At 41.9% G+C, this 23,770-nt stretch overlaps 1 protein-coding gene across 1 annotated transcript in view; it reads left to right on the top strand.

Annotated features, from left to right (window-relative positions):
* RBL2 (RB transcriptional corepressor like 2) overlaps positions 1–23,770 on the top strand; it is a 132,957-nt gene that overhangs the window by 31,556 nt on the left and 77,631 nt on the right. Inside the window, exons 5-6 of the mRNA XM_040328662.1 lie at positions 7,904–8,032; positions 21,653–21,813. Of these exons, the coding sequence (XP_040184596.1) occupies positions 7,904–8,032; positions 21,653–21,813 (290 nt within the window). The remainder of the gene's footprint in view (positions 1–7,903; positions 8,033–21,652; positions 21,814–23,770) is intronic.

The raw sequence follows: 23,770 nt of genomic DNA, 5'->3' as shown, positions 1-23,770 counted from the left end.
AAAACCATACATACTCAGAATTAAGTCAACGCATGCTTGGAAGCATTGAACTTCATTTTTCTCGGCTCATCGTAGTGTTTTATGTCACTGCGTTCTTGACGGTCGGAATTCGGTCTGACAGTGTGTATGCAAGACAGCTTAAACGCAACTCCGACGGAAAATTCCATTGGATTTTATCCCATCGGAAATTCTGATTGTGTGTACAGGGCATTATTGAAAGAAGATATGTCATTTACGTGTTTGTGTTCCAAACTAAGTTTTGTGAACATTAAAGGAGTTGTAAAGGAAAAAATGTGTTTGCCTAAAATTAATGGGCCGGATTCAGATACATTGCAGTATCTGTCGGCGCGGCGTAACGTAGCTCAGATACGGTACGCCGCCGTAACTTAAAGCGCAAGTTCCATATGCAGAAAGAACTTGCGCCCTTAGTTACGGCGGGGTAACGTATGTGTGTCGGCGTAAGCGCGCCTAATTCAAATGGGGATGATGTGGGCGTGTTTTATGTAAATTCACTGTGACCCCACGTATTTGACGTATTTTACGAACGGCGCATGCGCCCAAAAAAGCCTAACATAAACAACGTAAAAAAATGCGCCGGCCGGACGTACGTTTCTGAATCGGCATAAATACCTAATTAGCATATTCCTTGCGTAAATATACGGAAGCGCCACCTAGCGGCCAGCGTAAATATGCAGCCTAAGATACGACGGTGTAAGACACTTACGCCGGTCGGATCTTAGGGAAATCTATGCGTAACTGATTCTATGAATCGGTCGCATAGATACGACGGCCCACACTCAGAGATACGACGGCGTATCCAGAGATACGTCGTCGTATCTCCTTTCTGAATCCGGGCCACAGTCTGAAAGGTAGACAGACAGAATAGTGTAATGATTCTGTTAAAAAAATAGTAAATACCTATTAAATTCCTTCATCTATATCACCTCCGGCGTTCTAGTTTCTGTTCTCTCATTCACTTCCTGGTTTGCAGCGCTCGTTCATGTAAGAACTACATTTCCCAGTATGAATTGCGGCACGCCCAGTAATTCACACCTCCTTGAAGTCTCTAACACGTAGAGAGCTTCCTGTCACACAGATGTAGTTCCCAGGAGGGGGCGAGCACGTTACTGACCACCGCAGTAAACCCTCCCGTCACGGTGGTCAGTAAAATCAGACAAGCAGGAAGTGAACAGAGAAGAAATAGAGCAACTTCTGAGCAAAAACTAACAACGAGGAAGTGAAAAGAGGAATGTCTGCAGGTAAAGGATGCTTATTATGATTTTTTTTTTTTTCCTTTACTACCCCTTTAATAAGTCCAGAAGAAAGAACGATTAAATACTTAAGAACATGCATATATGCCGTTGTGCTCAAAAGTTTGCATACCCTTGCAGAATTTATGATTTCTTGGCCATTTTCCAGAGAATATGAATAACACAAAAACATTTCTGTCACTAAGGCCCCAATCACACCGGAGCATAGCGGTTTCAGGCAGAAAGTCGCAGAATTTTACCTCGATTTTGCGTTTTTTTGCCGCGATTTTGTACAGGTCAAAAGGTCACCAATGTAAAAAGCAGAAAAATGCCCAAATCTGCCTATAAAAAGTCCCAGAACTTGTATGAGCTTCAGGCGTTTTAGAGCTTCTGGCTTCAGGCATTGGAGTGGAGATGTGAACCATCTTCATAGAGTTTTGTAGCTTGAAAACGCTCAGGTGTGAATGGGGTCGCATTGTTAGTTTGGCTGAAGCCATTTATTATCAATCCACTGTGTTTACTCTTTTTAAATCACAACAGAAACGACCCAAATGACACTCATCAAAAGTTTATGTGCCCCAGTTCTTAATACCGTGTATTGCCCCCTTTTAACATCAATGGGGTAGATTTAGGTATCCTATTTACGCTACGCCTACGCAACTTTGACAGGCAAGTGCAGTATTCACAAAGCAAAGTTGCGGCGGCGTAGCGTAAATAGGCGTAAGCCTGTCTAATTCAAATGTGGAAGATGTGGGCGTGTTTTATGTAAATTTATTGTGACCCCACGTAAATGGCGCTTTTTCCGAACGGCGCATGCGCCGTCCGTGAAAGTATCCCAGTGCGCATGCTCTAAATTAACCCGCAAAAAAACAATGCTTTTGACGTGAACGTAAATTACGCCCAGCCCTATTTGTGAACGACTTACGCAAATGACGTAATCGACGGAAAATTAGACGCTTGCCCGACGTCCATACTTAACATTGGCTGCGCCTCATATAGCAGGGGTAACTTTACGCCGGAAAAAGCCTTACGTAAACGGCATATCTGTACTGCGACGGCCGGGCGTACGTTCGTGAATAGGCGTATCTAGCTGATTTACATATTCTAGGCGTAAATCAGCGTACACGCCCCTAGCGGCCAGCGTAAATATGCAGTTAAGATACGACGGCGTAGGAGACTTACGCTGGTCGTATCTTAGACAAATTCTGGCGTATCTGATTCTTTGAATCAGGCGCCAAGATACGACGCCTCAAACTCAGAGATATGACGGCGTATCTGGAGATACGCCGTCGTATCTCCTACCTGAATCTGGCCCAATGACAGCTTAAAGTCTTTTGTGGATGAGGCTCTTTATCTTCTCAGATGGTAAAGCTGCCCATTCCTCTTGTCAAAAAGCCTCCAGTTCCTGTAAATTCTTGGGCTGTCTTGAACTGCATGTTTGAGATCTCCCCAGAGTGGCTCAATGATATTGAGGCCAGGAGACTGAGATGGTCACTCCAAAACCTTCACTTTATTCTGCTGCAGCTAATGACAGGTCCACTTGGCCTTGTGTTTTGGATCATTGTCATGTTGGAATGTCCAAGTACGTCCCATGCGCAGCTTCCTGGCTGATCAATGCAAATGTTTCTCCAGGAATTTTTGATAACATACTGCATTCATCTTGCCATCAAATGTTTCACAGTAGGAATGGTGTACCTTTCATCATAGGCTTTGTTGACTCTCCAAATGTAGTGTTTATGGTTGTGGCCAAAAAGCTACATTTTGGTCTGATCACTCCAAATGACTTTGCGCTAGAAGATTTGAGGCTTGTCTCTGCTGTTTGGCGTATTGTAAGTGGGATACTTTGTGGCATTTGGATAGTAATGGCTTTCTTCTGGCGACTCGACCATGCAGCCCATCTTTCTTTAATTGGCTCCTTATTGTGCATCTTGAAAGTCCTGTATTTCACCTGAAGTTATTTGTGGGTTTTTCTTTGCATCCCGAACAATTTTCCTGGCTATTGTGGCTAAATATTTTAGTTGGTCTACCTGACCGTGGTTTGGTTTCAACAGAGCCCCTGTATTGGATATACAATTCAACTACCTTTTCCCATAGATCCTTTGACAATTCGTTTGCTTTCCCCATGACTCAGAGCTGAATCGTCCAAGAGGCCTTACAGGCTTTTGAGATTTTACTTTTTTCTGCCTAGAAACTCCCCTCCATGTTAGCCAAGGTGTCCATGCACACTATGGTTTTTTGGGACGTTATCAGGCATATGCTCCTACAGGCAGAAAAAGAAACAACTCATGTTTTTAAGAAGAGGTCGTGCCCCAAAAAGCTCAAAAGAGCTCAAAGAAGCTCACACAAATAGTACATGGGGAAAAAAAGGTTGAAATATAGATACAGTACAGTAAAGTATACAGACCACAACCAACAGAAATGTGAACTAACGATTGGACATGCAAACGTATGTTTGTATCTTTGAAAGTTCCCATCTTGAAGGTTGGTATGTAGGGAACTAGATGTACTCCAGTAATAGAAGAACCTTTGGCTCCATGACTTTGATAGGAGAAATTTGTAAGATTGGTTATAGTGTAAGCATTTAATGTGTAAGTATTAGACCTGGTTCACACTAGTGTGATTTCAGGTTTCCTTGTGTCACACAGAATCGCATTACAAGGGAAATCACTTTGTTTTCAATGGTGTCCAACTGTCCATTCATATCAACGGCGACTCAGCAGCGAGTGATTTTGAAAAAAGGTTCCTGTACTACCATGCCTCCCAACTTTCTGAGATGGGAATGAGGGACACCTATTAGCCAACGTATGGAGGCATAGGACACGCCCCCTTAAAGGAGAATTATACACACAAAAAAAAGATTGGTTAAACCTAGGGTTGTCCCGATACCACTTTTTTTAAGACCGAGTACAAGTACCGATACTTTTTTTCAAGTACTCGCCGATACCGATTACCAATACTTTTATTTAATCTCATGTGACAGTGGCACATGTGTCAGTATTTTTTTTTTTTTTTTTTTTTACAATGCTGTCCTTTTTTAAGGGGTGGGGATGGACAGTGTCAGTGTGTTTTTTTGTTTTTTTTAAAAAAAAATGTTTTATTATTTATTGCAATTATTATTATTATAATTTTTTTTTTATCAGCCCTGTTGGGGAGCTATGGTGAGATATCAAGGGTCTTAACAGGCCTCTGACATCTCCCCTTTGAGACAGGGAAAGGGACTAGGGACACATATTCCCCAGTCCCTTTCTCAGCAGCCTCAGCTGCACTGAAAATGAATGGAGAGGAGACAGATGGACAGAGGGGGGCAGCAGCACCGAGGGGGACAGCAGCACGGAGGTGGAGAAGAGAGGGGGACAGATGCACAGAGGGGGACAGATGCATGGAGGGGGGAGAAGAGAGGGGGACAGATGCACAGAGGGGGAAAAGGGAGGGGGACAGCAGCACAGAGGGGGGCAGAAGCACTGAGGGGGACAGATGCATGGAGAGGGACAGCAGTATGGAGAAGGACACAGGAGAACGGAGGGTGACAGCAGCATTCTAGGGGGACAGCAGCAGCATGGAGGGGGACACAGAGGGGGACAGCAACAGAATGGAGGGGGACTGGAGGAGGATACGGGGACAGTCAGCGGTGATCGTGTGTGGGAGATTTACACGCACCGATCACCACTGATTTCACTAAAGCAGCTGAAAGTCGTGGGGGGGGGGGGAGCGGGAGAGAGAGAAACGAGCCGACTGTCAGAATTTGAAATCTATACAGGGTGATCAGTGCTTGTAACTCTCCCACTGCACTGATCACCCTGAATGCCCAGGTATCGGGTGAAGCATCGGAGCATTTGCCCGAGTTCCATTACTCTGGAAAATGCTTGTATCGGGACAACCCTAGTTAAAACCATAGGTGCTTTTCTTTTACCACCCTTATACTGGCTTTGAAATAGACAAATGCAGCAATTTAGAAATTTGAAAGGGTTAACACTGGAAAACACGTATTGATAGATAAATAGTACATTTTATATACAACCATATAGATTGGATCAAATTGAGGGACACATGAGGAGGAAGGAGGGACAGAGGGACATTGTTCCAAATGCAGAACAGTCACTGGACATCAGGGACAGTTGGGAGATATGTGTACTACTTTGGTGCCATTCCAGTGCAATGTTAACAGGCCCTGTAGAATATACAAACCTTTTCCAAGTTGCATCCAGTGAGCACTAGATAATAGCAGTTGTAAATCGTATCACAGCAGTGTGAACCCCAGCCTTGTGCCTAGTACACACGATAAGAATATAGGACGAATGATTGTCTGTTTTCTTTTTTCTTTGCATGCTAGTCTCGTATCAAACTAAAGTTACAAAAATACCCTATTATGGAGAAATCCTGGGCTTCCACATTCATGCCCTGTATACACGACCGGTTTTCCCGTCAGAATAAACTCTGACAGTTTTTCTGACGGAATTACACTTAGGCTGTCTTGAATACACACGATCACACCAAATTCTGACTGTCAAGAACGCGGTTACGTACAACACTATGACGAGCCGAGAAAAACTAAGTTCAATGCTTCCGAGCATGTGTCGACTTGATTATGAGCATGCGTGGTTTTTAGTCTGTCGGAATTGCATCCAGACGAACGGAAATTCCTTTTTTTTGAGAACATGTTCTAATTCCGTTAAAATTTCCAACAGAAAAAGTCAGATGGGGCATAAACACGGACGGAATAGCCCATGAAAGGCTCCCGTCTGACTTTTTCCATCGGAAATTCTGCTTGTGTGTACAAGGCATTAGACTCTATTCAAGATCTGGGGCATGGACTAAATTTGGGGTTAAAAAAACTATCTCAGGTAATATATGAAGACAACGTTTTTTCATTTTCAGAAATGAGGCAATGCTGGAATATACCAGAGAGTTATACTTTCCGATTTATGCAGTTGGCACACGCTCTATTGCAGGGGAGCCCAACTAGTGGCCCGCGACCTCCTGCTCTGGGATGTAAAAAAATAGAATAGAATACTGTTATTAAGGGTAAGTTTATTACTAAAATCACAGTGTATATATGGGAATATCTGTTCTGCAGTGGTTAGTAGGCTGGTTTGAAACTGATCCGCAGGTGCAGAACAGTGCACCTGTGGGTTACCTGCACTGAGCCACAGACTTACATTACCTGCGAGTTTGGTCTGCCTTGTGAAAGTGCATTACACCTACAGGATATAATAGAAGTCTATGGCGAAGTGCAGCTAACCTGCAGGAAAGCCACAGGTGAACTGTGCTGCACCCGTGATGCGAGTAAACCGCAGCGCATCAGTGTGAAATCAGCCTTAGGCTCCTTTCACACGCTCAGTCCGACCAAATCGTTCCCTCCATTCACCTCTAAAGAGTGGAAGATGTAAATGGACTTGTGTTTGTTTACAAACACCTACCTCCAAAAAAAAAAAAAAGAGTACAGTGGGCTCTATATCGCCGAGTGGGCTGCCATCCACCCGCTCCGCTCATTGTGGCCTGCGACCGGTTACCAAGTCGCTTAGGTGGCCCTCGCTCTTCAGAAGGTTGGGCACCCCTGATCTATTGGCTCCATTTCCTGAGGGTATTCCACAATTAGTGGAATCAGGATTAGAGCAAATAGTCAGAAAAATAAGCGAAAATAAGTACATTTCAACTTCGTATTCTTATTTATTAAAAACAACACTGTCCGACATAAGTAAACTATGTGAATGTTAGACAAGAGATGTCCCAAAAATAGCGGAAGAGAACTTGGAGGAGATCTGGAGATTTCCATTTCAGATATTAGTGTCACTTTGAGGTAAACTGATACAATTTAAGATAACACATAGGAGTTATTATACACCATATAAACAATATAGGATATTTCCATCCAATCCCCAAAATTGCTGGAGATGTGCAGATATTCCAGGAAATTGTATTCATATATTTTGGTCCTGCCTGAAGATAGTGATATTTTGGAGGGAAGTTTTGAGAGTAATTTCTATAGTAACATCAGTTTCTCTAGATCTATTAGGATTGGTAGGGAATGCTATTCCCTCTACAGTAAAATAATACAGGTGGGCTTGCTGCTCTTCTATGCAAGAAATGCAATAGTGTTGAACTGGAAGAAGGCCGAGGCTCCTTCATTTGTCTATTGGAATAACTTGGTAAATAGTAACCTACCATTATATAGGGAGACATATTGTAACAGAGGATATGAGGAGAAATATGAGAGAGTATGGGCAAGTTGAATAGAGAATCCTACAACGGCTTCAGGATAAAGAGGGTACGGAGATGGGGCAAGCCACACCAATAGTGTAAGGGGTTAAGGGGAAGAGTAAATGTGTAATTGTTTTTTTTTTATGAAAGATTATTAATGACATTCTATGGAAGCTCCTGTGAGAGCAAATAAATGCTAAAATTCTTGGACAATAGAATATAATAATGTTTTGTATTGTATTGTACTGTTCTTTTGTTTCTGGGCATGCGTGGTCTTGGTCACATGATTTTGTCATACAAATACTATACCAATTACACAGAAAATGTTCATGCTTGTCCCTTTGGATAATTTTGTATGAATGTGTTTGGCTCTTGAAAGCTGTGTAGTAATGATCAGATTATCAGACGAGTGTATCATCTTGTGTTTTTGAACCTCTTGTGACTTTGTCTTACAGGAAACTTCCCAATGATAAGTGATGATTTAGTGAACTCTTACCATCTTCTTCTCTGTGCTTTGGACCTTGTCTATGGAAATGCCTTGCTGTGTCCTAATCGCAGGGAGCTTCTGAATCCCGCCTTCCCAGGTAGTGATATATAATGATCACAAAGTAAACTCATAAGTTGTTTATTGGAGTCTTCTGGATTTGCTCAGTGAAAAGCAAGCTGCCACAGACTATGAATACGTTTGTTAAAATGTTTCTACCGTATTTATCGGCGTATAACACACACCCTGGGCCAGATTCAGAAAGATCAGCGGATCTTTCTGCTGGCGTAACGTATCTCCGATACGTTACGCCGCTGTAACTTTGGGCGCAAGGTCTGTATTCAGAAAGAACTTGCGCCCATAGTTACGGCGGCGTAAAGTATGTGTGGCGGCGTAAGCCCGCGTAATTCAAATGGGGATGTTGGGAGCGTGTTTTATTAAAATTTTTAATTTCATGCGATGTCCGTAAAATATCCCAGTGTGCATTGCTCCAAATGACGTCGCAAGGACGTCATTGGTTTCTACGTGAACGTAAATTACGTCCAGCCCTATTCGTGAACGACTTGCGCAAACGACGTAAAAAATTCAAATTTAGTCGCGGGAATGACGGCCATACTTAACATTGGCTGCGCCTCATAGACCCAGGGGTAACTATACGCCGGAAAAAGCCTAACGTAAACGACGTAAAAAAATGCGCCGGGCGGACGTACGTTTGTGAATCGGCGTATCTACCTAATTTGCATATTCCTCGCTGAAATCGACGGAAGCGCAACCTAGCGGCCAGCGTAAATATGCACCCTAAGATACGACGGTGTAAGACACTTACACCTGTCGGATCTTAGGGAAATCTATGCGCAACTGATTCTAAGAATCAGGCGCATAGATACGACGGCGCACAATCGGACTTACGACTGCGTATCTGGAGATACGCCGTCGTAAGTCTCTCTGAATCTGGCCCCCTAACTTTAAGAGGGAAGTTTCAGGAAAAAAACTTTCCACAGCCCCCTGCGTATAACACGCAGTCACAGTTTTCCCTCTATTTTCAGGGTAAAAAAGTGAGTGTTATACGCCAATAAATACAGTATGTGCTGCCATGTAACTGCATAAAGCTGATCTCCATGATTCAGTGAACTTTAAAGTTATGGTAAACCATCACATGTAAAACATTCCATTCATTTTGAAAATTTAAATAAATGGCAAAACATTTTTGTATAGATATAAAAAACATTATATACACGTTTCCCTTTTATTGTAAATGATTACATACAGTACCTTGTGCATAAGGAGCTCAGGGAAGAGAAACAGCCGCACACTGATCTTCCCACTGATTGGCTGCTCTGGGGGGATGTCAGGAGGAGAACAGGCTGAGTTCTCAGCACAGCTAGAGAACTGACCACAGTGAGCTCTCATGCCTAGTGTGGTCAGTTTTTAATAGGAAAGCAGAGGGACTAGCAGGAACACCGGGAGTTTCACACAAAGTAAGTTAAACAAAGACAACAGGATACTTTTTCATACAAGTACAGGTACAGCAGCGACAGGAATATGAAATGTTGGGTTTACATATTCTTTAAATACAGTGTGATTCAAAAAGGATGGTGCCAAAGTAAAGCTGTTTATTCATAAAGGAATGAGCCTGACGCAATTGTATTACCATGAAAACACAAATTAATTGTCCAAGTTTTACCTCTGCACTACAAATGTTCGATGTGAGCCCCATTGGTGGAATGACAGATGATTGCTGTTTTTTCTGAAGATACTGTCACTAGCTGCTCCTACCTGGACATGATTACAGAATGGCTGAAGCCACAGATGGAGGAAGATCTGCCCAACCTAGTCTTTCAGCAAGATGGTGCTCCTCCCAATTTCTACTTGGATGGTGCTAATACCTGATGATACCCTACCAGAACGTTGGATCAGCCGTGCAGCAAAGAACAATTCACCAATGTTGCTTAGGATTCTGGGACCACCAGACCTAACACCTTGTTACTTCTTTCTTTGACCCCCCTCCCCCCATGCCACAGAATCTGAACAACTGGAGATGACGCATCACAGAATCAGTTGAGTCAATATCCGAGTACATGTTGGCATGAGTCTGGACAGAACTGGAGTACCGTCTCGCCATCTGTCGTGTCAACAACGGGCTCACATCGAACATTTGTAAAACTTGGACAGTTAATGTTATTACAGTTGTGTTGGGTGAATTCTGTTATAAATAAATCGGCTTTACCTTTGTGCCATCCTTATTGAATCACACTGTAATTTGGACCAAGCTGGTCTAAACAAATTGAACTTTTAAAGCGGAGGTCCACCCAAATCTTTTTTTTAAAAGCCAGCTGTTCCAAATACTGCAGCTGCTGACTTTTAAAAAATGGACACTTACCTGTCCAGCGCGCCCATGATGTCGGCAGCTGTGGCCGAGCAATCGCTCGTCTCTCGGCTGCCCCCGCTGCTATCCTCGGTAAGGAAGTGAAGTGTTGCGGCTTCACTGCCCGTATTCCACTGCGCATGTGCGAACCATGCTGCGTGTCCTCACTGGTCCCCGCTCTCTCCTGGGACCAGTGTGTTTCCCAGGAGACCGCGTGGGGGATGGGAAGTGGCGTAACTCCCACGGGAGTCTATGCCAGGAAGTGGGTGCAAATACCTGTATTAGACAGGTACCTGCACCCCCTCCCCCCTGAAAGGTGCCAAATGTGACACCGGAGGGGGGGGGGGGGTTTCCGAAAAGCGGAGGTTCACTTTTTGGGTGGAACTCCGCTTTAACTTCACTAACAGATGTGGTGGGTGTATGCGATTTAATAAACTGTATGTAGCCTCAGCTTCCTCTGATTGGTTGAAGCAGAGATTGCGTCATCATCCACCAACTTCTTAAAATTACCCAATCACAGGAAGGCTTGCAATGTAACTGAACTACATACCGTTTCTACAGCACACACAACCGCTGCATCTGTTAGTGAAGTAAATAGTCCATCTTGGTCCAAACAACCTATTTAAATTTCACTGAAACCCAAAAAAATTAAGAAAAAAATACCACATTTTTTGGTACAATCATTTTTATTGTAATAAGCAAAACATAATAACCGATCAACCACGCAAGGGCATAGCACATCAAACATATCATAAAGGCATGGGCAAAAATGGGATTAGCTAGATATTTCGGAAATACAAAGTGTCCACTGAGCGATCGTGGGAAACGAGCCGAAGGTCCACATATCTCACCTAGGCCCAAGGGCCAATAATTAGCATGTTTTAAAATTTTATTTTATACTTCCAATCTCTTGATTTGGGCTGTCAGTGCCTATACAGTAGGGACTGTGCAGGGACCGCCCTGTCTTTCCTCCGCTCTCCCCTATGGGTGATCGGACGAACACGGACCGTATGTCCGTGTTCATCCGATCCAATCCGACAGACGGAAGAAAAATAGTATTTTCTTCCGTCCGATTTTGCGGATCTTTGCGGAGGCGGACAAATTACGGGTGTCAGCGGATGGTCATCCGCTGACACCCGTAATCACATAGGGACCCATGTATGTCCGGTTTTCATCCGCAACTGACGGATAAAAACATACGGTCCGCACGTGTGAAAGGGCTCTAAATCAGTTAGCATTTTCCCTGCTATTCCTGTGGACTACGAAACCCTCCACCCCTACTAAAAGAGGAAGGTGTTATGTAGACCTTACATTTTCATAGGATGACAACTCTGCTCACTTCTGTTGTAATCCTTGGACAGGAATTTTGTTAAAGTGGTTGTAAAGTCAGATTTCTAAATAATTGGCATCTCCTCTCTTGTAGTATGATCTAATAATTAATTATAATAGGCAATTAGATAAGCATTTAAATGACCACAACATACAGGAATATACAAGGTAATACTGACATATAATCATACACATAGGTTGGACTTGATGGACTTGTGTCTTTTTTCAACCTCACCTATGTAACCATGTATAATCCTAAATACCTTCTTTCACAGCGCCACTGTGCAGTCACGTGACCTCTGCCTGCTCTTCTTCCCTGTTTTAAGGAGAGCAGTGGGAGGGGCTGAGATTCCCCTCTGACGTCAGCTGGCCAGCAGAGGGAGATCACATGACCGCACAGCGGTGCTATGAAAGAAGGTATTTAGGATGATACTTTATTTACTACAACAAAGAGGGTGCCAGTTATTTAGAAATCTGACTTTACAGCCTCAGGGAATAGCAGTAGGAGGGGAGGGGAGGGTGGGTTTGGAGATCGGCTCTCACACACAGACTAGGAACTGACAGGCAGGGAAGGAGGGGGGAGGAAGAAACTCAGAGCAAAGAGCGGGATGACAGAGGCATGCAAACTGACCATGGTATCATGATTACCATAATCAATACACATAGGGGGACACAGGTACAGGCAGGATCAACTAGATATTTTAGAACTTAAAATTGGACATATTACACTACACAAGCACTGTTGTATAGATCATGCTTTAAAGGAACAGAGTCTTTTTAGGATTACAACCACTTTAATGACAGTATAACCTGGTTAAAATACAGGAAAAAAAAGTGGGAGACACACTTGCAACCACCACATCTAGGGACCAGTAAGTTGCAGCATTATCAGTTTGTGCCTCTGCAGGTGCACAATAATTTTAGAATTCCAGATTAATCGAGGTTGTGATGTCTTAATGAAGCATATAGATGGCTTTGCATGTTAGCTGGGTAACCACCAATAATCACAAAACCTGTATTACTGCCTCGGGCGCCATGTGCTATGGGTATACTGAGCTAGAACATGATGTCTCCCGGCAGGGTTGGCTACAAGGAGTAATATAGCTCTTTGGCATCTGTCCAGTATTTTCAGTTCGCCATGGAAAATTTACACTATGACAACTGAGGCACAGGAAATGCCCGCTGACATTTTAGTCTTTCCACAAAGTGACATCATTCAAACACCAATAGCAACAGTGAAGGATGATGACAGGGCCACAGCATGATTTAAACAAATAAATAAATGATGTGGATGAAGGGCTTTTCCCCGCAGCGTCATTGTGTTCTGACTGAATACATAGATCAGAGCTGCAGCCATTGGCTGCCAGCACTGCTTGAATACAGTGCTGCACACGCACAGATATTTGGCAGGTTCCTGTTGAACTGGATACCTTTCAGTATGTGTATACCCAGCTTTAGGTACCCAATACTGCCTCCGAAAAACTAGAACTTAATACTACTAGTATTGGCAAATCAAGGAGTACGTCTTCACTGGCCAGGGAGGAGACCTTGTAAACATGTGCAAACAATTAACCACACAAGTTTCCATTGAGTCAGCAGTAGATTTATTTTCTTTCGTCTGTTTATAGTGAAAGTTATTCAGTGCAGCTTTTGTTTAGACTTGTATCTGCTCACCTTTGTAGCCTCTTCTGGGTTTATACAGACAGGTAAGATATTCTTAATGACTTTGCTTTTTTCTGCTGTTTGCCTTTTTCTGCTATATGAGTATGTTGTACATTTTATATTGGGGATAGACTGTACTATAAGGTTGTGCTGTAATGTGAGCATAGATAGAGAATGGCATATTTGTGCCCATTTCAATATTAGTTCTGCATTGCTGCATACTGAAGGGGGGGGGGGGGGGGGGCTTAACCAGTTATAGCGGTGTATTATAGTAGTAACTATGTATAATCATATCACATTATGGATTTTTGCATTTGGTAAATGTTTATTTTTCTTCTTCTAAATAATGACCTACCTATATGTTATAAGATTTTCCATTTTATACCTAAAGTACTAAACTCACAGCAGTAAAATCATTCTGTATATGCAGTAAAGCATGCTTGTTATACTCACTGTGGGGTTAATCCTTCTCATTAGGTAAAAAAGCCGTTTGATCCTGTCTTCCCTGATCCCCCCCCCTCTTCAATTGTCCCTTAAATATCTCCTGATAGGACAGAGCCTTTGAAGTCACTCTGCACATGCTCAGTTTGGTGTGTATTGCTAGAGAGTTTTATTTTCTATCTTGGGAGGGTGCCTGTGATCAGCACAGGGCCAATCAGCATTGTCCAGACAGAGGGTCAGGGGTCCTGCAGCCTCATAAGACAGTCAAATGAAAACTCCTTCTACAAGCTTTAACCTGACACTGATATAAGTTACGAGATTGATATATACTGCTAATAACAAAAAGGTATTTAGCCGTTTATATTTACTAAAATAATAGAATTTCCATGTTCTGTGTACTGTGGGAGACCAGATATAGTGAATGCAGGGTCCTGGGTTTAGTAACACTTTAAGTGTTTTCCTGCAGATAAAAGCTGTGTGGCCAGCCATATTTGCAATGCTACCCATTCCATTCTCCAGTTGGCAGATTTTGATTTCTATATTCTTAACTTACAGAATATCAAAGTTAAAGGGTCACTAAAGGATTTTTTTTTAGCTAAATAGCTTCCTTTACCTTACTGCAGTCCTTTTTTTCATGTCCTCATTGTTCGTTTTTGCTTTGATGTTGCTGTAATTCTGCTCTGTTCTGGACACTTCCTGGTTGTCTTTTCCTGATGACCACAGTACTGGGAGCTTCTAGTTTTGTTTTCCAAACCATCACTTCTCTATGGCTCTATACAGCACAGAGGCAGGATAACATGCAAAAACGAAACTGAAACTACAGGTACATTATATGATCTATTTGTAATAGTTTTTAAAAGGAATCAGTTAACTATTATGTAAACAGTCATTTGAGCAAAAAAATTGTTTCCTTTACAACTCCTTTAAGGAACCTTGATACAAACCTAACTTAAAATTGGGTGTAAAGGCTGAAGGTAAAAAACCTTTAGTGCTTTAGTGTGCAGCTCCCCCCTCAGTCTCTCCCCCCAATACTTACCTAAGCCTGATTTCGATCCAGTGAGGTGCATGAGACCTGAGGCTCTCCCTGGCCTCTCAATCCTGATTGGCTGAGATGCCATTGGCTTCCGCTGCTGTCAATTACAGCCAGTGAAGCTGGAATGGGTCGCGGGCTGAGCCACAATCTGTGTGTCTCATGGACGCAGAGAGCCAGCTGGAGAGCGAGCACGCACCAGTGCCCCCACAGCAAGCGGCTTTCTATTGGGGCACTCAGCAAGAGCAAGATTCCCAGAGCGCCGGCGGGGGGAACCCAGTAAGAGGAGGTTCAGGGCTGTTCTGTGCAAAACCATTGCACAGAGCAAGTAAGTATAACATGTTTGTTATTTTTTTTTTATGATCACTTTAAATGTCAATGAAAAGACATGGCTAAAACTGGAAAAAAATAATAATAATAAAAAAATGGAATAAACATATATTCAGAACAGAAACCTAGTGTTAGTATGCACTAGATATGCCATACATCATGTCAGATTTACCATTAGGCTTGTGGCTATAGGCAGCAGAAGCCAAGAGGCAGCTTTTATAAAGATAGTCGTCTCACAAAGGTGTTTTTATATACCGTAGTCATACAACTGAGGAAGTTGATATAACGTAACGCGTTCGGTGGTTTAGGAGCCTGAAACATCACGTCGCTCATCTGCTGTTCATTCCTAAAGATTGTTACTTCATGCCGTTTTTTGTCTGGCCAAATGTGAGTAGCCTGACTTTTGCTTCTTTTAAAGAATAAATCCACACATTGCAACAGTGAGCACTTAGTATGTGATTATCTCTTTACATGCACCTGTCCTTTGCGGTTTGGTTGTCTTATGAGGATCTAATACATCAGCCTGGTTCCTGTTCATGACCTGCCTATTTGATTTGCTTTATTGACCATCTGTTAACTCAGTGGTCCATATATGAAGGTGAGAGTAGCCATCTACAACGGTGGAGGGATCACTTCAAAATTTTGGTGGATTGTCACGTGGTGGAGATTTATTTTCGTTTAATTCACTCATCTTCTGACACTTATGGACTTTTGGACTGTTTGTTTGAATTGTATTTAATTTTTTATATATATATATATATATATATATATATATATATATATATATATATATATATATTTTTTTTTTTTTTTTTTTTTTCTGCATATTCATATTCACACTTATGGTATTGGTGTTTGAGTATACCAGTATCATTTATATATTTGAGTTTTGCGCTGCACTTTTTCTATTTTATTTTTTACTTGCTTAGGATTTTTGCGAATTTCCCTTAGTGTTCAGCTGGCATTACCAGTGATCTGAACCCTGGGGGTCTGTATCACATAAATACACTTTTAATATCATAATTTTTTGATCTATATATTTGCGCTGATTGCACCTTGTTTTTTATATATTTATACAACTAAATACTACAGTAGTGCTTCATATAAACAATATATATACGTAAATTTCAAAGGCAGCACATTGTGGTTAGCACTTCCGCCTAGCAGCAGTAGGGTTGCCGGTTCAAATCCCAACCACGACACTGCCTGTCTGGAGTTTGGATGTTCTTCCTGTGCCTACGTGGGTTTCCTCCCACACTCCAAAGACATGCTGGTAGTTTAATTGGCTCCCTTTCTAAATTGGCCCTAGTATATGTATGAATATGAGTTAGGAACCTTAGATTGTAAGCTCCTTGAGGGTGGGAACTGATGTGACTGTGCAATATATATGTAACACGCTTTGTAAATTGACGGTACTAATAAGTACCTGTAATAACAATTCATAACAATATATGCAATAATATATAAATACATTTGGTGTAAAGTGAATACAACATAAAGCCACATGAACCTGGGTGGGATATATGGGGCAGAAAATGAACATGTTGTCACTGAAGTTAATGTGTTAAAAGCAGAAAAAATGGGCACATGTAAGGATTTGAGAGATTTTGACAAGGACCAAACTGTAATGACTAGAAACAAAACGGCAGCTCTTGTGGGATGTTCCTGGTCCGCAGTGGTCAGGACCTAACAAAAGTGGTTAAAACTGGCGACAGGGCCATAGACACCAAGGCTCATTGATGAAAGTGGGAAGCGGACTGGCCCACGTAGTTCAGTCCAGTAGAAGAGATACTCTAGCTCACATTGCTGAAAAAGTGCTTTGCAGTTTGTTGTGTATAGGTCTGCATAGCTGCAGACTGGTCAGGGTGCCCATGCTGACCTGTGTCCACAGCCAAAAACACCTACATTTGGTTCTGATAGAAAGGTTCTGCCACCTTTCTTTTGAAACCAGCAATTTTTTCACCAATTTGAACTATAGTAGCTCTTCTATTGGATTGAACTACACAGGCCAGCTTTCACTTCCAATGTGCATCAACAAGCCTTGGCTTCCATGACCCAGTCGCTGGTTAACCAGTTTTCTTTCCTTGGAGCACTTTTGTAGGTCATGACCACTTGAGACCAGGAACATCCCACAAATACTGCAGTTTTCGAGTTGCTCTGATCCAGTTGTCTAGCCATTACAATATGGCCCTTGTCAAAGTTGCTCAAATCTATACTCTTGCTGATTATTTTTTTTCAGTTTTATCCACTTGCTTACTGGGCACATATACCCCCCTCCTGCCCAGGTGAAATTTCAGCTTCCGGCACTGCGTCGTTTTAACTGACAATTGCGTGGTCGTGCGACGTGGCTCCCAAACAAAATTGACGTCCTTTTTTCCCCACAAGTAGAGCTTTATTTTGGTGGCATTTGATCACCTCTGCGGTTTTTATTTTTTGCGCTATAAACAAAAAAGAACAACAATTTTGAAAAAAATACAATATTTTTTACTTGTTGCTATAATACATATCCCAATTTAAAAAAAAAAAAAAAAAAAATTCAGTCTAGGCCGATACGTATTCTTCTACATATTTTTGGTAAAACAAACAAAAAAAATCGCAATAAGCGACTGGTTTGTGCAAAAGTTATAGCGCCTACAAAATAGGGGACAGAATTATTATTATTTTTTTTTTTCTACTAGTAATGACGGCGAGCTGCGATTTTTATTGGGACTGCGACATTATGGCGGACACATCGGACACTTTTGACACATTTTTGGCACCATTCACATTTATACTGCGATCAGTGCTATAAATATGCACTAATTACTGTATAAATGTGACTGGCATTGAAGGAGTTAACAATAGGGGGTGAGGAAGGGGTTAAATGTGTACCCTGCATAGTGTTCTAACTGTGGGGGAAGGGGGGTGACTGGGGGAGGTGACCAATCTGTGTCCCTATGTACAAGAGACACAGATCGGTCTCCTTTCTATCTGACAGGACACGGCCAGCAAAAATGTCCCCGCTGTGCGCTGGGGAGCGCGCGCGGGGAACGAGGAAAGGGGCGGACGTCAATTGACGTCCTGTTGGATTTTCAGGTCCGCGCTGAAGCCGTCATTCGGCTATAGTGCGGGCCTCAGGTGGTTAAACATATCAGCTTCAGGGACAACATGTTCACTTGCTGCCTAATATATCCCACCCACTTTCAGATGCCATTATCACGAGATTATAAATGTTATTACCTCTACTGACAGTGGTCATAATATTATGGCTGAATAGTGTACATTGAAAAGAATAAGACAAACTCAAAATCGTGAAAGTACTGCTATAAAATATTTATTGTAAAATAAAACCATAAACACTCACATATTCCAAGTGCACATCAGACATTTTTGTGTTGAGACCAACGCAACTCATACACATTTCATCACTTGACGTACTCAGTGCTCCATTTCCTGGTTGGCTTATTTATATTTCCACAATACTCTTAGATCGTTATCCATGATGGACAGTTGACTTTTGCTAGAATCCATAGATATGAGTTTTATCTTTATGTCTATGAGAGCCATTGTGTGTCCCTTTTGTGGTTTTGAAGCATCAAATGAGATAATGGAGCAAAACTGGTTGTGTGCATATGTCCTTATGATGGGTACACCTCTCACCATAAACTGGTGGTTAGACATTTGGATTATTCAGACCTGTTGACACTCGCTGGCTGCCACATTGTAGATTGCAACTCAGCCAATGAACAAGTGAACAGTTGCTTGGTTTTCTGAATGAAAATGGGAAAAGAATAGTCCAATGGAACAGACATTTTCATGCATGGAGAAAACTTTCTGTTCAGTATCGTGTGTCTCTGACAGTTTGAAGCAACTTTATCATCTCTATTCAGCACAAATTACAGTTAGGGGGCTGAGAAAAAACATTTATCATGGACAGGGGTTCTTTATTAATTTATGTAAAACCTGGTTACTGTAACTTTCCTAAAAATTGTAAGCTGGAATTCAATATTTACAGTCAGGTCCATAAATATTGGAACATCGACACAATTCTAAATATTTTGACTCTATACACCACCACAATGGATTTGAAATGAAACAAACAAGATGTGCTTTAACTGCAGTCTTTCAGCTTTAATTTTAGGATATTTACATCCAAATCAGGTGAACAGTGTAGGAATTACAACAGTTTTTATACGTGCCTCGCACTTTTTAAGGGACCAAAAGTAATGGGAAAGTTGGCTGCTCAGCTGTTCCATGGCCAGGTGTGTGTTATTCCCTCATTATCCCATTTTCATGGAGCAGATAAAAGGTCCAGAGTTAATTTCAATTGTGCTATTTGCATTTGGAATCTGTTGCTGTCAACTCTCAATATGAGATCCAAAGAGCTGTCACTATCAGTGAAGCAAGCCATCATTAGGCTGAAAAAACAAAACAAACTCATCAGAGAGATAGCAAAAACATTAGGTGTGGCCAAATCAACTGTTTGTAACATCCTTCAAAAGAAAGAACACACTGGTGAGCTCAGAAACACCAAAAGACACGGAAGACCACGGAAAACAACTGTGGTGGATGACCAAAGAATTCTTTCCCTGGTGAAGAAAACACCCTTCACAACAGTTGGCCAGATCAAGAACACTCTCCAGGAGGTAGGTGTATGTGTGTCAAAGTCAACAATCAAGAGAAGACTTCACCAGAGTGAATACAGAGGGTTCACCACAAGATGTAAACAATTGGTGTGCCTCAAAAACAGGAAGGCCAGATTAGAGTTTGCCAAACAACATCTAAAAAAGCCTTCACAGTTCTGGAACAACATCCTACGGACAGATGAGACCAAGATCAACTTGTACCAGAGCGATGGGAAGAGAAGAGTATAGAGAAGGAAAGGAACTGCTCATGATCCAAAGCATACCACCTCATCAGTGAAGCATGGTGGTGGTAGTGTCATGGCGTGGGCATGTATGGCTGCCAATGGAACTGGTCCTCTTGTATTTATTGATGATGTGACTGCTGACAAAAGCAGCAGGATGAATTCTGAAGTGTTTCGGGAAATATTATTATCGGCTCATATTCAGCCAAATGCTTCACAACTCATTGGACGGCGCTTCACAGTGCAGATGGACAATGACCCGAAGCATACTGCGAAAGCAACCAAGGAGTTTTTTAAGGAAAATAAGTGGAATGTTATGCAATGGCCAAGTCAATCACCTGACCTGAATCCGATTGAGCATGCGTTTCACATGCTGAAGACAAAACTGATGGGAAAATGCCCCAAGAACAAGCAGGAACTGAAGACAGTTGCAGTAGAGGCCTGGCAGAGCATCACCAGGGATGAAACCCAGCGTCTGGTGATGTCATCGCGTTCCACACTTCAGGCTGTAATTGACTGCAAAGGATTTGCAACCAAGTATTAAAAAGTGAAAGTTTGATTTGGGATTGTTAATCTGTCCCAGTGCTTTTGGTCCCTTAAAAAGTGCGAGGCACAGATACAAACTGTTGTAATTCCTACACCATTCACCTGATTTGGATGTAAATACCCTCAAATTAAATCTGAAAGTCTGCAGTTAAAGCAAACCGTGTTCATTTCATTTCAAATCCATTGTGGTGGTGTATAGAGCCAAAAAGATTAGAATTGTGTCGATGTCCCAATATTTATGGACCTGACTGTATGTGTTAGTCAAATCCATCAAAATTTACCAACACTGCCTTTTTCCCAGATCGACAATGCGGCTGTCCAAGTGTGTCTCCATTGCTTCTCCATCCAGAGTAGAGACACAAAAGCCCCATACACACCATCAGATTATCTGCAGATTTTTATCTTCAGATTTACCAAAACCATGTAGTACAAGGGCCTGCCTGATTGCATACAAATTGAAACTCTTAAGGTTTGACCTCCTATTATATGGTTTTGGTAAATCTGAAGACAAAAATCTGCAGATAATCTGATGGTGTGTATGGGGCTTAAGACAGGAGGTGTGTTACTGGCTGGATCACCAGGTGAAAAGAAAGAGAAAAAAGCCTAGAAAGAAAACAAATGCTGTAACTACATCTAAAGATTCATAAGTTGCAATATATGGAGTATTTGGTATTGGGGTTAGATACGCTTTAAAATGTTACTTGATGATTCTGCAATGAAGGTCCTTGTTTAGGTACTTCTGTTATAGGGTGACAATGGAGGCAAAGGGGCTACAGATGAAAAGCAGAAGTAAGATGTAGCGAGGGATAAAGGATGAAAATAAGTATTTTATATATATAAAAAAAAAAACAATTGTATCATTCAGTTAGCCTTTAGATTTACTTTAAAGCTATAGAGCTGTGCTTTTGTTTTTATCAAAAACTTCAGTTGTCTCTGGCTTCATCACTGGGCCACAATAAGCATGCACCAAGTGAAGTCAGAGCCCCTGTTCTTTATACTTCTGGACCAAGCATCTCAGAAACTGAGCTGGTGGGTCAGCATGGCATCCAGCACATTGGCATTCTCAGAATTTGGCACTGGCAGCCTACATAGTTTTCTCACTACAGGTTTCCTTTAATCTAAAATTCTGTAATATATTTGAGTTATTAATTGACATTTTTTATTCTTTAAGGGCTTCCTGAGGATTTTTCCAGTAAGGATTTCAAACCACCATCTGAACCGCCTTGCATCATTGAAAGTCTTTGTTGTCTCCACCACGGTTTGCTTTTGGAAGTCAAAGGCATTAAAGAACATTTCTGGAAGCCATATGTTCATAAGCTGTATGACAAGAAGGTATATGGGCCATTCTGTAGGGTATTGTAATGAGACAGAACAAGCACCACATTAATAGCAACTTTTCTCCCAGAAAAACAAGAAATATAATAGTAAACTTTCTATTTTAGGTGGGGGTTACCCATGTTATTCTACTCTTATCTCTAGATGTAACATTACAGGCAGGGATCAAGTCCTGGGGAAAAAAGTGTGGGAACTCCCACCCAAGATCCACTTCCCCACCAAAAAATAAATAAAAAATGATACGCTCATATGCTTAATTACTAAACCGCATGTTTTTTTTTCCGATCCACTGTACCTTAGTAACCCTTTATGTTACTGGCCGTTTCCTGTATATGGATTCATCAGGTAGTGTGCGGGTATTCCGTCACTTCCTCGATGCCGCAATGTCTCCTGGGAGCTTTTGTCATTGCTCCCAGGAGACATTGCGGAGGTCTGCTGCGAGTTATCGCGGGATTTAGAAAGAACTTTAAGCAGTGACTCGAGCTGGGCATCGCCGCTTAGTGAAGGATTGGCTCGGGCGGCTCGGCTGCTCTAGTCTCCAAAGGGAACTGCGTTCCTGCTGTGAAAAAAGTGCAGGAACGCCGTTCCCACACGTTCCCGCAGGACTTGAGCCCTGATTACAGGTCTTTATTACTTGTCTATAGTGATTTCTAGATTGGAACTCGTTGACTTGAAATGTAACCTAGCAATGCTGGGTGGGGGGTTGGATAGAGCAAAGTATATTTTCCTGTGCATTGTGCAATACTAAGATAGCTAGTATTTTAAATTGGTTGTAAACCTTGTGACATGCAATATTAACAAAGCATATCCTTCTATAGTGTTTACTTGTCTCAATCAAGAACACTAAGTGTCCTTTCTCTCTGTTGCCTCTTTCCTTTGCTATCTGCATGATTCACTTCTGACAAGTTTTCCTGACACCAAAAGATAAAAAGGTGACAGAGGATGGAGCTCCAGCACACAGTCTGTGGTTGACAGTCTCAGCTCTGTTCCTGCATGCTGTGTGAAGGAGGTTGTGTCCCTCCTCACTGAGCTCTGCAGAGTAACTTCATCTCCCCGCCCCCTGCTTTCTGGAAGCTCAGACAAGCTGTATAGATTCTGCACTTTGAAATTCTGTAGAGTGGGGAAAACTGCAGAAAAACAGGTACAACCTATGTAGGAGCAATTGTTTGATCTGTGTATCACCTGAGGCCAGTTACTTCACTGAGTATATGTAAGGGTTTACAACCACTTTAAAGTGGAAAGAGGACTTTTTGGCAAGATTTGATAAATAGTGAAGCCTTCTTTACACCCACATGGTGCATAACCACATACACCTTTAAGACAGCCTTTTCACTTTAAATGTGCTGCCAATACAACACAAGACACAAATCATTCAGGTAGGATTGGCCCTTATCTGTGCTAACCTGACTGTAAGTAAGACTGCTTTACTGCAGTGCAAAGGTGTTCAAACGTATGTATATCCAATTATCATTCTCTCATATTATTATTATTATTATTATAATACAGGAATATATATGTATATTTAGCGCTGACAGGCAGACAGTACAATTACAATACAATTTAATACAGTAGGAATCGGGGCCCTGCTCATTAGAGCTTACAATCTAAGATATAATCATTAAATTGGTAACGTAACTTCAAAAGTTTTTAAATCTGTAACTTTCATTAAAATAATACTTAGTGATCCTGCCATAAACGTACTCAGGAACGTCCTGTTATATGGTGACAGAGCTCCATCCCTGCCCTCTGTCTATCACATGTGCTTCCAGTGGAGAACATAGGCAGTCATTCTGACACACATGACACAGGCATGGTCCATTTCTTTGACTATTAAGGATGGACAGCTGCCTATTTGGATCCTAGTCTGAACCCACATGAGTAAGCATGCCAGGAAGTTGTCACCTGGGCCAATTGTACACAGCCAGGGCATTCCCCACCCCGCAGCCGCACGTGT

Source organism: Rana temporaria, chromosome 11 (genome assembly GCF_905171775.1).
Source record: "Rana temporaria chromosome 11, aRanTem1.1, whole genome shotgun sequence".
NCBI lineage: Eukaryota > Metazoa > Chordata > Amphibia > Anura > Ranidae > Rana > Rana temporaria.
This window is presented reverse-complemented; position numbering and strand designations above follow the sequence as displayed.